The following is a 14,900-nucleotide window of genomic DNA, read 5'->3' as shown; positions in this document are numbered from 1 at the left end:
AACAATGCAGATTCCCACCTACTGTGAGTTTAGAATCGCCAATTTACAAATGGGCTGGACTGACGTACGAGTCACAGATATTAATTTGGCATTTTGTAACACCCTTTAGTAACGCTAACTGCCATCACATTAGTCTTACAGCTGCACCCGATTTACATTTCACAGATGGTCAATTATAATTTGGATGTTTTGACATTAATAGTGTTAGATATAACACATTTGCAAAGACACAGACAAGCAGCTGTCACATGCATGCCTTTTTGCTAATATATACTCCTTGGGTTTTGTTGTTTTGAGGGGGCCAGGAGCCTTAGATCTATGAGTCCTCTCTCTGTGCTGTGAGGAGATGAGGAGATATCACTAGAAGCTACACATATTACATCTCAGCATTTTTGTATATCAGGTACCAGTATTGATGACTATTTTTACCATCATCTTCTACAACAGAGACCTAGTATGCTGTTTTTTTATAAAAGACCTCCACTTTTTACTCTCACTCCTCCCAGAGGTGGGGGTCGATCCTTCAGGCCGGTTTATACTTCATAGCAATAAAAAATCGAGCAAAAGGTGAAACAACATGATGCCATCATCTATGATTGGAACTTTATGGCGTGTGTGTGGCGCCATTTGACCTATACCGTACTCTGAGTGATTAGAAGGCAAAATGGTAGAGCAAACACAATGCAGGAAATTACCGTTTCCAAACAACAAGGCCACTATTACTGCATTCTAAATACAAGAGGGGTTAGACATTGTTTCATTCTCACTCAGTTCCAAAAAATAATTAAAAAAATGCATTTTCACTACATAGTTAATGTCAAAATGCAACTATACCATCTGCTTTATTCAATTAAGATATGGAGCTGGTGGCAAATGATTTAAAACTGGAAAATGTGTAGTTATTTAGTACATTGAAGCTTTTAAAAAACAAACAAATAACAAAAACTTTGATTGTTGGGATGGCCGATCACTATTAAATATAAACCTGTCTTTACACCTACCCAGATCTTGGACTGGACCTTAGATCCTCCTCCTCCTCTGTAATGATGTGGGCCCTTGTGGTGGCCCTCCAGCTTCATCTCTGTGAGGATAGCATCTGGTTGCCCTGGTGATAAATGTTCTCAGATTCCATGTCTGATAGAATGTCTTAAGATACATGTGTCTTTCCTTTACAGTGTCTCTTTATTTCCAGTAAAACCCCATCTGCCCTCACAGACACACCTTGTTTTTATCCCCTATCTTGTCTGGAGCTTCAGCTTCAGTTAAAGTTTAGTATCACCTACAAAACAGGGTTTAAACTTACATACATATAAATATATATAAATATTATTAGTATTGTCACAATTTAACCATGTCAATAAAAATTACAGGAACACATCTTCATTTTCAATGATGCAAAAAAATTCTTTTTCATACACTCTTTTGTCAACTGTAACATTGCACCAATATTTTTGTGCATCTTTAGTATAAATAGTTCAAATATGGGACAGACATTTACATTTTTGCATTAAAAGAAATGGTTAATAATTACAGACAAGAAAATTAATCTGTATTTATGTGTTTCATTGACGCATCAATTAAATTATATATTCCTATGTCATTGATTTTTATACTTTTAAGACATTGTTTGTTTGTTTTTCAATACTTTTTATGACATTGTTCTAATACTTGTTTGAGTGTTCTATTTTTATCGTCAAGTCTTTTATTTGTTTTGTGTATTTTGTGGCAAATGGACCTTGAGTCTGTAATAAAGCTTATTATTATTAAATATTAAGCACTAGTCACATGCACCCATACGGGGGTTGACCCGTACAGGTGCTGCAGGTTTGGGTCATCCGGCCCCATAGAGGGTCGTAAACAGCAACTTAATGAGAGTGCAGGTGTTGCAGTTTTCTTGTGGCTCATTTGGCCACCTCAAGGGACTTCATGAAAATGGAATGTACCATTGTCGCCTGTGTGTGGTAAGCATTTGTAAGGATAATGCAGGTTACACCCACATACTACGTATTGGTGATGCTTTACACAACACACCAGTCGTTAGTAAGGTGCACGAACTGACTCCTTACTGACTGCACGCAAATTTTCAGGGTGTCAAAAAAAAATCTTTAGGACACGCCTGCATCTCACCTACTTCACCCTTACTTACCCTTATGTGTGTTTACTACAACCTGACAATCACAACATGCCTGCAGAAAGCAATGTACATGACCTTTTTTGCCTTAGGAGTTCACCAGGTTGTCTACAATCTTAAAATTTCCTGCGGGTGACCTGCTAGACTTGCCAGTTTTTGACCAGCAAAACCACCTGCATTCACCGGTAAGGGTAGTTGTGACTATGGATTTACCACACGCACAACAATCGTATGCTCCATTTTCATGACGTCCCTTAAGGTGGCTGCACAAGCATCAAGGGAACACACCTGCGCTCCCTTTAAGATCAAGCCACTCCTCTCTACACAATGCAAGCATGTGACTATTGAATAACTTGATCGAAAATCACCATTATAGCAAAACAAGAAAGTAGCAAAGTTTTTAATTATTAATCTGTTCAAATAAGACAAAAAAGTGTGGTGCAATAAAACAATTTTTTTACTTAAGTATATGGAAATTATTACTTACCAATTTCGGAATCAGAAGCCCGTTGGTGCTGCAACTTGTCCACCAAAAAAACCTTTGTAAAAAATGTAATCTTGCAAATTTTTCTAAATTAAAATGTTTCCAATGTTTACAGGAAGTGCCAAATTATGGCATACAAAGAAAAGCTGATGTGCTGATGTTTTTTAAGACACTAAGAAAGACTTTTGACAAAAATATTAATAGAGGAGAACAGGTGGCCTTCCTTTTCCTCTGCCATATACATTTACACCCATTCAAAGCCACTAGAAATGTTACATATTGCATGTGAGTAAACAACTTTTTGTAGATTTTGGAAGTACTCTCTTCTTTTTCTATGAATACTTAAAAGTACCACATTTCACAACTGAGACAAGACTTTCACACCGTGCTCTTTATCATTAGCTTCAGAGGAAGAACTTTTTAACATTCATTCTGGCCTTTCATCTACATGAAATTTCCATACTACTCTTAATTTGTCAATCCTTATTGGATTTTTGCCAACAGGCGCTGCAATATTATGAGTCAGATGGTAATAGCTTTGAAATTATGAATTCACTTCAGTCACAAAAACCCAGAACATCTCCCTAATTGATCTCATCTGAATTCACTTTTAGGCATCGTTTAATGATGAGCAGTCCTCGCTTATTAATGAATACGTAATCACACTTGTTCAGCCTTTTTAGTGATTAAAAGTGAATAAAGTTGTAGTCCCACAGTATCATAAAAATCCCAGAAAAAGCTTCATTTGTAGTGCATCACAGGAAAAGCACTTAAACTGCAGACAGGATTTGGGAGAAACACAAACGCCTATAATTAGCGGCAAAAAATTAATAATTATGCTGTTTTACAAGCTCATACATTCACCAATCGTGCACGGAAGTGGCTTTATACATTTAAGCAGGATGTAAAATGTGCAACTTTGAGCTGTTTTCCCATCTTTTCTCACCTCCAAGGCATTAACTTGGTACATGCTTGCTGCTGCACTTCCTAACTGCCTTTTTGATGTCCCTGGATGGACGAATAACAACAAAGAGGAGAGAAATTAGGGAGGGGGCAGGAAACATTCATTATTTTCTGCAACAACATCTGTCTAAAATGTTTAAACATGACTCACTGACTAATGGGGTTGTGTGAAAAGCACTGCATGTGTTTCCATGTGGCCTTACTATAAAGGGAACAGAGGTGCAAGATGCAGATGTCATATTGTATGAGTCAGAAGAAAAGGGCACATTAGGTTTGGTCATAAACTATCAGGATTACTATAAAAGTGCTTGCTTTTATGCTGTTCAATTAATTTTGTTAACATATTTTAAATGCTCTGAGTAAAAGCACTCCCACACACTTCTGGTATCTCTGGATATGCAACAGTCAAACCCCAAATCTCTGTGCAAATTGGAGCATGTTTTTCGATATATTACCAGTTATTTAGCAATCTATTGCAAAAACTACTACTACTGCAGTTTCTTGTGCTATCCTAGGCACTTTAACATTGGGAGTTGGGTCATCTAGACCCACTAGACAGTGCGCTGAACCTTTTTTCTTCAATGATTTGCGAACCTCACTGGTGTCCATGGATTCCATCAAATCTTTCCACCTTTATCCACCTTTGTCATGGTAGGGAGAACACGTCAATGCAATGGTAGGGTCATCTAAGATAGCACAAGGGTTAAGCAAGGTTCCTAAAGAGAAAAGGAAGCAAGCAAAAAAAAAAATGATAAAAATGACTCAAAATAATAAATTTCATTAGAGTGATTCTTTCTACAGTCCTCTTCACCACTGCTAATTATCATCTCTGAGTCATTCATCAATATGCAATCCCCACACAGTAATAAGCCATTTCACAGTCAACACAAATTATTATGTTTGTTTTTATCACTAGGAACAAGCAAATCAGGTGCTAAACTGTCAACTGCATCAAGAACAGAGTTTTCGCAGGTGAAATCATTTATTAATTAACATTCAGATGGTCAATGCAGAGGATGCTGTATACTTACTTGCCAGACCTCCTACGGATGTTTGGCATCAAACACGGATAATGCAAAAACTTTGAGGAAAAAAACGTCAGTATACCTTTAACCTTTAACTTTGAATGTTTTTCTTATCAGGACCAAAATGCCAAGATGTTAAAACTTAAGTGAATGAAACCTCGAGGAGAGAATCAAGACATGACAAATGCTAAGAAATGCAGAAATTAAACAAAAATCGAAGTCTTTAAATGAAATTGACTATTTGCAATTAGCTTGTAAATCTTTTCATGGCTTCATCTTTAAGTTTGTGACACCTGTTTTGGCTTTAGCTGTTAAATGGTACAACATAAATTGGAGATTCACGTGGATATTAAAGAAACACATATTCTTCTTAAGCAGCACTTTAACTTGACTTTTTGGAAGCTTAATTGGCCTCATTAGTAGCTCAAAAAAAAACCTAAAAGAAGTGAGAAATGTTACCCTTTCAGTGCTGGTGCAAAGCAAACTGCACTTAAAAGTGTTAAATACAATTGTTAAAGCTGTTAAATGAATTGAGTTTTTTTTTACATTAATAACTTAGGCTGAACATCGAATGAGATGCACTCGAAAGAAGGACCTAACGATCACTGTGAAAAAACTAGTCTACTGGGAAAAAAGGTTATAATAATTGAGAAACGTTATAATAATTGAGAGACTAATAAATTTGAAAACATTTGCAATTTAGGTGAAAAGCAACGGATATGGTATTCATTGTAATTCTGTGAACAAAAGAATTGGAAAAGAAATGCTCCTTCGAGCCGGATTCGAACCAGCGACCTAAGGATATCCGCTCAACCTCTACAGTCCTCCGCTCTACCAACTGAGCTATCGAAGGGCGTTGCGAACTATGGCTCGACGGAGCTTTTTTATACAGCAACCAATGCCCGTGGTGACCTCCGTTGGTTTGCCTTTCCTATCTTTTTTTGTGCAATGCACATGGATGAAATAAAAATGAATTCACATTTGAGATTGGATTACAGCGTTTTGTTAGCCACGTAGATGTTAGCTAACGACACAACACTGACTTTTTCCGGCTAACCTCTCCTAGCCCTATTGTGGCCAACAATAACATAACCAAGTGACTGTAACCGCATACATGTATTCGCGTCCCCTTTTCTTCTTCTATTGATGTTATTTTCAGGTGGCATCCATGTCATATCTCTTTAAACTGTATTTAAACTTTTTGCAGATTCATTTCCGTAGCCGCAGTTCTTTTCTTTTCTTTTTTTTTTTAACTTTTCCTGTCCAACAGGTAGCGGGATCGATGCACGCATCCTCCAATCACGTTTTTCAATTTTGTTTAAAAAAAAATTGAGTCAAATTTGATTGGCTAATGTGGGTTTACTTTTTAAATTTTTACACAATTTACAGTTTTTGGTTTTATATATCTTTCAGAATTGAACCTCTCAGCAGGAAAAATGTATCATTGTTTTAGATATGCAAAACAATTGAATTTGCAAGAATTATTTTTTTTGGTAAAACAGTTTTGAGTAAAAGTCAATAGTGAACATGTGAAAATTTGATTCAACAATAAAGCCACAGTTTTCAAACAAATATTCTTTTTTATTTGTTTAATTTAATAGACTCATGGACAGAATCATAAAAAAGAAATGTTTGGAACAAATAAACAGCAAGTGAAAGTACAAACTAGTCTTGGAAATGAAAGGTAATTAAAAAAAGGGAACTTTCACATTATATATCATTTGAAAAAAGGGAAAAAAAACCTACACTTTATCAATTATAGAGCAAACTTTCCATTACTACTCATAAAAATAAAAATGTAAAATTTTAAACTAAACGGTGGAAAAAGAAAGCTATCGGTGCAATTATAAAATATTTTACTTTTTAATTTATAACTAAAATCCAGAAGATTTTAAGTTGAAAAGCAGTGTCTATTAGGGTTCAAAATAACAAAAAAAAAAGATAAAAACCACTGTTATAAAAGATCAAGTGAGTTAGAAAAAGTAAATGAAAACTTTGCTTTGGGATTTTTTTATTTTTTATTTAAATGCATTTGGATTGCTTTAATGAGTTTCTTAACTTTTCACTTACTGAGCGCAGATGGCCTGAAAGCTGTTGGGCAGCTGTTCTGTAATGCCTTGCTTAATTTCAAATATGGGCAAGGTGAAAATGGCAACCCTTGGTGTGACTGGAGAAGCAGCTAAAAAAAGAACTGACACCAGTGCGATAGGACCCCACAGTTTTTGGGACAAGCGCAAGAGGCCTACTCTGTTCCTGCTGGTCCCACTGCATGCTGCCTTGAGAAAATGAGTACTTAGTAAATCTTTGGTCGTTTGGGTCTCTTTGAAACAAATATTTTTGGAATTCAAAGTTGACCTGGAACCATGGAGGATTTAGAGAAGCAGCTGATATGTCCCATTTGTCTGGAACTGTTTACAAAACCCGTTGTCATCCTGCCCTGCCAGCACAACCTCTGCAGAAAATGCGCAAATGATTTTTTCCAGGTAAGCACCCCTGCTCTATTTCTTAAAGTAGATGAGTATTAACCTCATAGATCAGTGTTAATAGACCGTTATTAACAAACTCTTAATGTAAATCCATGTTTGTATTTCCACTGACAGCACGGGACATATAATAAAGTCTGTAGATAATAAAGCAACCAAAAAACCAAACCTTTTTTTAGCTACTTTGAAATATAACAGTGTGTTTTTTCAGTATTACATCCTGAATAGTCAGACTTTTAATTCCACACCTTTAACATGGGGTGTTAATCTTCTGGATTAAAATTTCATAACTGCTGAGTGAAACCATTTTGTTAATTTGCTTTGCAGAAATCAATCTTTCATAACAACCTTGTCAACGTATCAAATTTAGACTGTCGTCACAACTGAGCTTAGGGCTGGATACAGGCTATCTGCGGGTGTAGAATGGGCTAACCTGTACGGGCTACGCAGGTGGCCCATACTAAATAACAAGGTGGTATAGCAACAGTCATTGTGAATTTTTTATATGGGCAAAAGGTCATAGCAAACACTAATACAACACTCATGGGTGAGAAAGGGTGAAGTAGGTGAGATGAAGGCCTGTCAAACAGATTTTTCATTTTTGCAACTCCCCTAATCCACAAGTGCTTGTCAGTGCTGCTCACGTAATAATTGCGTGCTCTGTGCTTGACTGATAGAAATTAGGAAATTAGACAAACAGTGCATAGTTTGTGTGGGCGTCCTTTGGACTTTTGCACAACCCGTTAGTAAGGACAGTGCACGCACCTTACTAATGACTAGAGTGTGGCTTAAGGGCTGTAGCATCACACATACGTCATAAGTGTGTTGTCTTTACAAATATTTAACGGTACATTTACCACAAGCACAACAATCGTACGTTCCATTTTCATGACGTCCCTTGAGGGGGGGAGTGCGAGCCTCAAGGGCACTGCAAGACACACATGTGTTTTTCTTGAGATGTTGTCACTCCTCTCTACGACCCTCCACGGGTTCAGACAACCCAAAAACCTGCAGAACCCATACGGGTCAACTCCCCTTATGGGCGCATGTGACTAAGACGTAAGGGCTCTAACTGTTTTTTTGCTTGCAGTCTTCAAACCCTTACCTTTCAACAAGGACTGCCTCATCGGGAGGCCGATTCCGATGCCCATCCTGCAGACATGAGGTGGTCCTCGACAGGCATGGCGTTTACGGCCTGCAGAGGAACCTGCTGGTTGAGAACATCATAGATATGTTTAAGCAACAGTCCAGCAGGTGAGGGATACCTTTACTGAGATGCAACATTTATGAGTTGTCATAGCTGTTTTGAGTTTAGTAAGTGGCCCAGATTAGTCAAAGCTGTTTTCAAGTCACAGAACATAAAAGGCAAATAAGAGAGAAAGTGGCAGGAAGTGCACCAGGTACTGTGGTGGTTCAAGTGCCGGAGGATTCTGAGTCAGACTGCTGGAGTGGGTGACAGGAGGCTTCTAGTTGAAGTCAAGTGTACAGATGATTTATCCAGAGTCTGACTGAATAGCCAAAAGGCTGGTGTGACATAAATCCAAAGCAATTCCCCTCATCCTCTAATTCATCTCAGTTCAAGACCTTTCAGCCTCATTTTATTTTATTTTATTTAAATTCCATATTTGATTGCAAGCTGAATAAATCTGAAATGACCTCTTAGCCCTGCACCAACACCTGAAGGTCACAAGGGAAGAAGGTAATGTATCGATTACTGCGCTGACAGTGCCCGTGGCGAGGCATGACTGATGGATCATCAATAAATTGTAGAGATGCATAACAGTGACATTGTCAACCAGACCTTTCATGTCACATCAGTATGCACTGAAAAAGCAGGAATCCACTCCCGCTTCCATTACTCCCAAACAGCAGCACACTAGCACCAGAGAGGAAGGAGGAGACACCCATGTGCGACGTTCACGAGGACGAAAAGATCAACATCTTCTGTGTTACCCACGGGGTGCCCACATGCTCCATGTGTAAGGTTTTTGGAGCACACAAAGACTGCGAGGTGGCACCAATCAGCAGCATCTACCACACAAAAAGGGTGAGGCCTCAGCACTTGTGGATGTTGTGAATGCTGTTTCTAAAGCGTGTGTGACACATTTTGTGCTTCCTCAAACTAGACGGAGCTGAGCGATGGGATTACCATGATGGTTGGTAACAACGACAGGATGCAGGGGATCATTAGTAATCTAGAGGAAGCCTGTCGTGCCATAGAGGTCAGTGTCCAACTACTGCAGTGCCTGGCTGCTCGCTCACACAGCAAGCGTCACTCTGTGCGTGTATGAATGCACCTGCGCAGACTCACAAACTGATCCATTGCCTTCTTGTCGTGACCACTTTCTTAGCTGTAAGTTTTAGAGCTTCATCAGTGTCGTGATGCCACACCTTTGACTCTCGGTCTCCTTTTTTTTTCTTTGATTCTTGTTTGCACCCGCTACCTCACGTGCCACTGTTGGACAGGGTAAAGAGGAAGCTGGATGAGCTCCAGTTCCCCATGTGTCCCCCCTTAAGGCCAGAACACACCGGTGCTGAACGAAACGCGTCAAAACAGCTCTATGTTCTGTTACCACATTACACTTCTCAACCCATCTTTCTATTTTTAGTGTCCTAGCTCCCTGAAATAAAATTATTTCTTTACTCCCTGCTTTTACAAGCTTCCTCCAGTATGAGCCCGTCTTTTACTGAGCTGCTCCATTTTCTGCCTTTGCAGCAGCTGCGTCTCACACCCAAATATTAAGAGGAAAGGTTAAATGTTAAAGAGTGACCCGATCCAGAATCCAATGATAAAAGGCAGATCCTACACTGAAGACAATAAGACATTCTGGGGATGGATGTCAAGCTAAAATGTATCTGATGGAAAAAACGATTAAATGAAAACTCTCAAAATGATTCAACTCAGTTTATTCATAAAGAGAGCCTCACAAAAAACAAAAAAAATCAGAATCAATTATGATCATATTAATAGAAAGAGATAGAAATGAATCTGTATACGTTCAGTTGTTCATCAAATAGGTAAGAAAATATATTTTTTAATAGTTTTAAAATCTTAAATCAATCTTAAATCAAATTTTTACCAAGATTGTGTTTTTGCATGTAAAATATAATGAAAGACACAATGCTTTTCTGGTAAATTTAGGTCTTCCGATTCAGTTTTTGACAGATGCGAAGGAGTTTGCACATTTTGTAAGTTCAGACAACATTGTTTATATTATGGTTCCCCAAAAATATACCTAATTGTTTAGTTTTTGTTGCTCATTTTACAGTTCCTGTGGTAAAATATAGATGGTCTGTGCCTATTTTTAAACAACATTGTTTTCCATTTATCTGTTGCTCCTCTAAGTATAGGAGAACGGTCGAAGACAGAAGACTCTGGTGTGCGAAAAGTTTGACCGTCTTTATACCATCCTGGAAGGGAAGAAGAGAGACATGAGTCAAAGGTTGACAGCTGAACAGGAAGAGAAGGTGAACTACATCAGGAACCTGGGAAAGGAATACGGAGACCATCTGGAGGAGAGCTGCAAGATCGTAGAGATGGGAATTCAGACGTTGGAGGAGCCAGAAATGGCTGTTTTCCTTCAGGTGATATCAACAGAAATTGATTTACATAAAGTATTTTCTTGATTGAAATCACCAAAATATCTCACATATGTTGAAAACAATTTGTCTTTCATGTCTTTTAGAGCATAAAACCTCTTCTCAAAAAGTAAGTCTACCAAAACCACTTAAATAAACTCAATTAAAATATCACCACTATTCGTTACAGTGGTTCATGTGAGTTTTTAAAAATATTCCTATAAAAAAATTTTAAACGTCAATCTGCTACCACACTTGTAACTGTCTCAGCAATGCTGCAAAATCGCACCTTCTCTGTGTCAGCAGTAGAAAATAATTCTGTGAAATGATGCAAATGGTTCCTGCATCCTCCCTAAATAACTTGTGGAATGTATGAAGCATTGCGGATGTAAAAATATATTGAAAAAGTGTTGTTTTGATTATATTTGGCTAAATTTTCTCCCATGAATACTCTATTTTCATCACTCAGGATAGCGGAAGTCTCCAGCATGGCACATTTGAACAAAGTTGAAGTGGGGTATGAGAAAATGGATCATTATACCGTTGATTTCAAGAAAGAGGGCAAGGCTCTGCACTGCATTGACTTCATCCAAGGTGAGGCAACAGAAACTGTTTATGGCTCCTTTTTTTTTTCTATCACATGTCAACTTTGCTTCATATATTTGTGTCTGTCTTATGGCTCATGACAGAGGATGACAATGAGAATGAGGAAGGTGGCAATGCAGGTGCAGAGGTCAGAGATGGACCACCGGCTGTCTCTGATGCGATCTGTCCAGCCATCGAGTGCCCTGCAGAACAGCTCCTCGCTCAATCAAACTAAGACCCCTACCAGTTAGATGTCTTCTCTTAGCACAGATAATCTCCAAACGAGAAGCCAGACACTGTTGCACCTTGACACTAGTCTCAGGTCCGTCTTGATAATGTTTTTAGATTGAGGAGGCTAAAAGAACTGAATTATGATCTACAGAAGACTTAAGTAACAGCAGAACACACACAGACTGATCTTATTTTGTTTAATCTGAATAAATTTGCATTATTTTTCCTGGTTTTCATTTTTATCATAATTGGTGACAAAACAAAGCTTTTTATTGGTGGTTTGTCAGATTCAGATTTACTCCGACAGTTTTCCTTTGCTGACCTTTCGCGACACATGATCCGCATCATTAAACCAGATTAGCAGACGGCCTTGTTTTCTCTTCCTCGCTGTCACACTTCATTTTTGAGACTGATATAATTTTTTAAGCGCACCAACATAGTGAAAAAATGTTTACTTGCTGAATTTTACAGATCCTTGTTTCATGTCTGTTGTAGCACTTGAACATTTTATGGCTTTTTCTGTATATTTTGTGATATTAAAAGTAATATTTGGTCACTACATGTGTACTAGTGTTGTATTGATATTATTGCTGCAGTTATTACTGCAAACTGTTTATAGGCCAGTCTGCAGGCAGACTTTGAGGTCTCACCTTGCTGTTACTCTACTTTGGTTGCTGTGGAGTGTTACTCTGGGAGTTGGATCCTTTACAAAATCGCTCAGTGCAACACTGAGCTCTAAGCTATGACTCACTCTCACAGCTTTGGTTCAGCACACCCCGACTCCGACTGGGTCAGAGATCAGCACGCGCAGCTTAAACGTATTCCACATTTATAAGCTGTCAGGGGCATCTTTAACATCTTCACAGCTGATATTATGATGGGTTTTGATAGCTAAATTTCCAATAGATAGAAAGCTGTAGGAAGCTCAATCTGTGCAGCTGGAAGCACTTTTTTGCACAAATATTGGGCTAAATATAACCAGTAAAGTATTTTGCGTGTTAGTTGGCTGTGCCGCTGACACAGCAGGCATTTTTCTATGAACCAGCATCACTATGCAAGCTGCAAAGTACACTGTTGCTCTCTAAACAACTGTTTACTGGCATATGTATGTTATTTATTAAAAAGTAACAAATTAATACAATTATTTTTTCAAAATTAGATTAGAATTGTTTCCCCCAAAGGATTTACTGTTAACTTAAGGATGTTGACAGAGAAGTGTGAGCGTTGCTTTTAGTTTTTTATTAAAAAATATAGATATAAGACTTTCTGTTGCACAACAGAAAATGACTGGTTGCACATGAGTTTATTAACAAACAATAAATATCATAAATACAGTGATTGATAATCTAAAACAAAATACCAGTTTTCTCAATGAAATTCATGTTTCCACAACAAAAGTATGTTATCTCAAATATGAAGAACAGCATAACTCTACAGATTTGACAATGGCAAGGTACAATCGACTCATTCTAAGTCAAGCCCGTTTATGCTCCATAATTTGAGGTTAAAGCTCTAAATAATAGAGTGATAAAGCAGCACTATATTGCACAGATCATGTTTTGTGCTGATGATAAAAATGCAGAATAAAAAGAAAAAGAAAGGGAACTGAGATCTTTGGCGAACTGGGGAGAGGTCTTCATTTACCAAAGAGCTCCATCATTCTTCTGTTATTTTGCGCCTGCTGAGCCATCTGTTCCGCCTTGGACATCTCCATCATCTCCCGAAGCAGGTGGAAGGTCAGGTCCAGAGAGATCGGCGGATCCTCGGACCTCCTTCCTCTTTCCATTGATTCCTCTCCGCGATCCCCGAAGCCGCTTAGAAGCGCTCTGATGTTCCCAACTTTCCCCTGCAAGAGACGCTGGAGCTGCAACGCTCTGTTGAAGATGGAAGGGGATCCGACGGGATACAGAGACGATGACGGGAAAGAGTTTGAGTCCCCGTTTCCCAGTCGAATAAAATACTCCTCTCCAAGGCGCTCCAGAATGGGACTAGACTGTTGCTGCTGCTGGGAGTTTTGGGGAGCTGGGACGCGCAGGGTTCCGCCAGGGCTCTCAATAGCCCGACATTCGAAGCGCGGCAAAAAGGCAACAAGCAGAATCACGGTGGTACCAAATAAATTGAGCTTCATGTCAGGATATCAGCTGGAATCTGGAAAAAACAAAAAACAAACTGTTTTCTTGAAGATGAAAATGCGCAATTATACGGGTAAAATGCCGTGCGTAAAAGAGGGAATTGCGCACGCAAAAACAGGCACTGCAACAATGTAAAGTGGTTGAAACTGTTGCTACTGGCATTATAGTTTATCTAGGGCTGTAAGTTACATTTTTACACCTATAAATAATTATGTGCGGTCTTGTAAGATTGCACCTTAGTGTGGGTAATTATCCTGATTTGGCTTTGTAATGATGCAAAAATAAAGAATTAAATCATTTAGACTTTATCTTTTATTTTATATTGTAAAAGAAAGATTAAAATACTGTAAATGTTTTAAAAAACTGTCAGTTAATGTATTTTGCACCAATCGTAACTCAAATTCATTTGAATAATTATATATATATAGATATATATATCTATATATCTATACACAATTTATGAAAAATATTAAGAAAGAAAAAGTAAAATGTACATAAATTTTTCCATACCTTCAGTGCAGGGAGTCCAGTACAGCCGTGAAGGTTGCCAGACAGTTGGCAAGAAGCCGCCCTCTTTCACTCCTTTGAAGATGCAAGTATATAGTTACTTTAAAGGTGGATGCTGAATGGACTTATATACCCACCCTCACCATAAGTGCTTCTCTCCAAGCTGAGAATGAGTCTGCGCGTACTTGCATGGGTGTAGCGTGAATGGACCCCTCTGACAAAGTGCTTTAGTTTCGATGAGATGAGTCATATGGGAGCGTGCGTGCGCGTGCACAGGCGTCCGCTTGCACGCTTTAGGAATTGGCCTATAGGCGCCACACCTGCTGGCTTCTTTCCCCCCTGACTAAGTTAATTGGGAACAAACGGAGAGTTTCGTGGGAGTTCTATTTTTTTTAGAAGTTGAGATAAAAGTTAAGTCAAGTTTTGGGATTGGGCTTTAACTCTGTTGCAGCACATAAATATTTATATAAATGTGTGTTTGTTTGTTTTTTATGAAGATGCAAAGCTGCTTTCCAGCAAGTACATCGAACACTATTTCCTGCACAATCAATAACCATCCTAAAACAGTTGCTCCGGTGTTATACCTACATGGTGAATGTTCATTTGCAAACACATCAGGTACGGAGAGAGGCATTGTCTTGCAGTGATTCATTGCTGCTGCACGTTAGTACGTCACTGGCTCTGCCACTGGGGGCCTTGGCCACCTTGTTCAGAGGGGCCCACCGCCAAGACAAGCTTTCACGATGGAGAGCTTAATCCAGCATCAGACAAGCCATTAGA

At 38.5% G+C, this 14,900-nt stretch overlaps 3 protein-coding genes and 1 non-coding gene across 6 annotated transcripts in view; 1 reads left to right on the top strand and 3 right to left on the bottom strand.

Moving 5' to 3' along the window:
• The window catches only part of pde7a (phosphodiesterase 7A), a 34,049-nt gene extending 32,955 nt beyond the window's left edge, over positions 1-1,094 (bottom strand). For all 3 annotated transcript variants that reach the window (XM_078938515.1, XM_078938516.1, XM_078938517.1), the window contains exon 1: positions 1,002-1,094. In XM_078938515.1, the coding sequence (XP_078794641.1) occupies positions 1,002-1,079 (78 nt within the window). In that variant the 5' untranslated portion in view covers positions 1,080-1,094. The remainder of the gene's footprint in view (positions 1-1,001) is intronic.
• A 4,276-nt stretch (positions 1,095-5,370) lies between these two features.
• Positions 5,371-5,456, bottom strand: trnay-gua (transfer RNA tyrosine (anticodon GUA)). The gene is given in 2 exon segments: positions 5,371-5,406; positions 5,420-5,456. It is a non-coding gene; the product is annotated as a tRNA-Tyr (tRNA).
• Positions 5,457-6,754: 1,298 nt separating this feature from the next.
• trim55b (tripartite motif containing 55b) lies at positions 6,755-12,040 on the top strand. Its single transcript, XM_004081038.5, has 8 exons — positions 6,755-7,086; positions 8,177-8,340; positions 8,956-9,133; positions 9,213-9,308; positions 10,438-10,671; positions 10,773-10,795; positions 11,135-11,259; positions 11,355-12,040. The coding sequence occupies exons 1-8, from the start codon at positions 6,967-6,969 to the stop codon at positions 11,483-11,485; spliced, it is 1,071 nt and encodes a 356-aa protein (XP_004081086.1). The 5' UTR covers positions 6,755-6,966; the 3' UTR covers positions 11,486-12,040.
• Positions 12,041-12,766: 726 nt separating this feature from the next.
• crhb (corticotropin releasing hormone b) lies at positions 12,767-14,193 on the bottom strand. Its single transcript, NM_001128518.1, is given in 2 exon segments — positions 12,767-13,629; positions 14,124-14,193. A coding segment is annotated over 1 exon segment (492 nt). The 5' UTR covers positions 13,610-13,629; positions 14,124-14,193; the 3' UTR covers positions 12,767-13,117.
• Positions 14,194-14,900: the final 707 nt, after the last annotated feature.

Source organism: Oryzias latipes, chromosome 20 (genome assembly GCF_053564925.1).
Source record: "Oryzias latipes strain Hd-rR chromosome 20, Olatipes_Hd-rR_3.1".
Taxonomy (NCBI): domain Eukaryota; kingdom Metazoa; phylum Chordata; class Actinopteri; order Beloniformes; family Adrianichthyidae; genus Oryzias; species Oryzias latipes.
The sequence above is the reverse complement of the archived record's forward strand: the minus strand, read 5'-3'. Positions and strand labels throughout refer to the sequence as shown.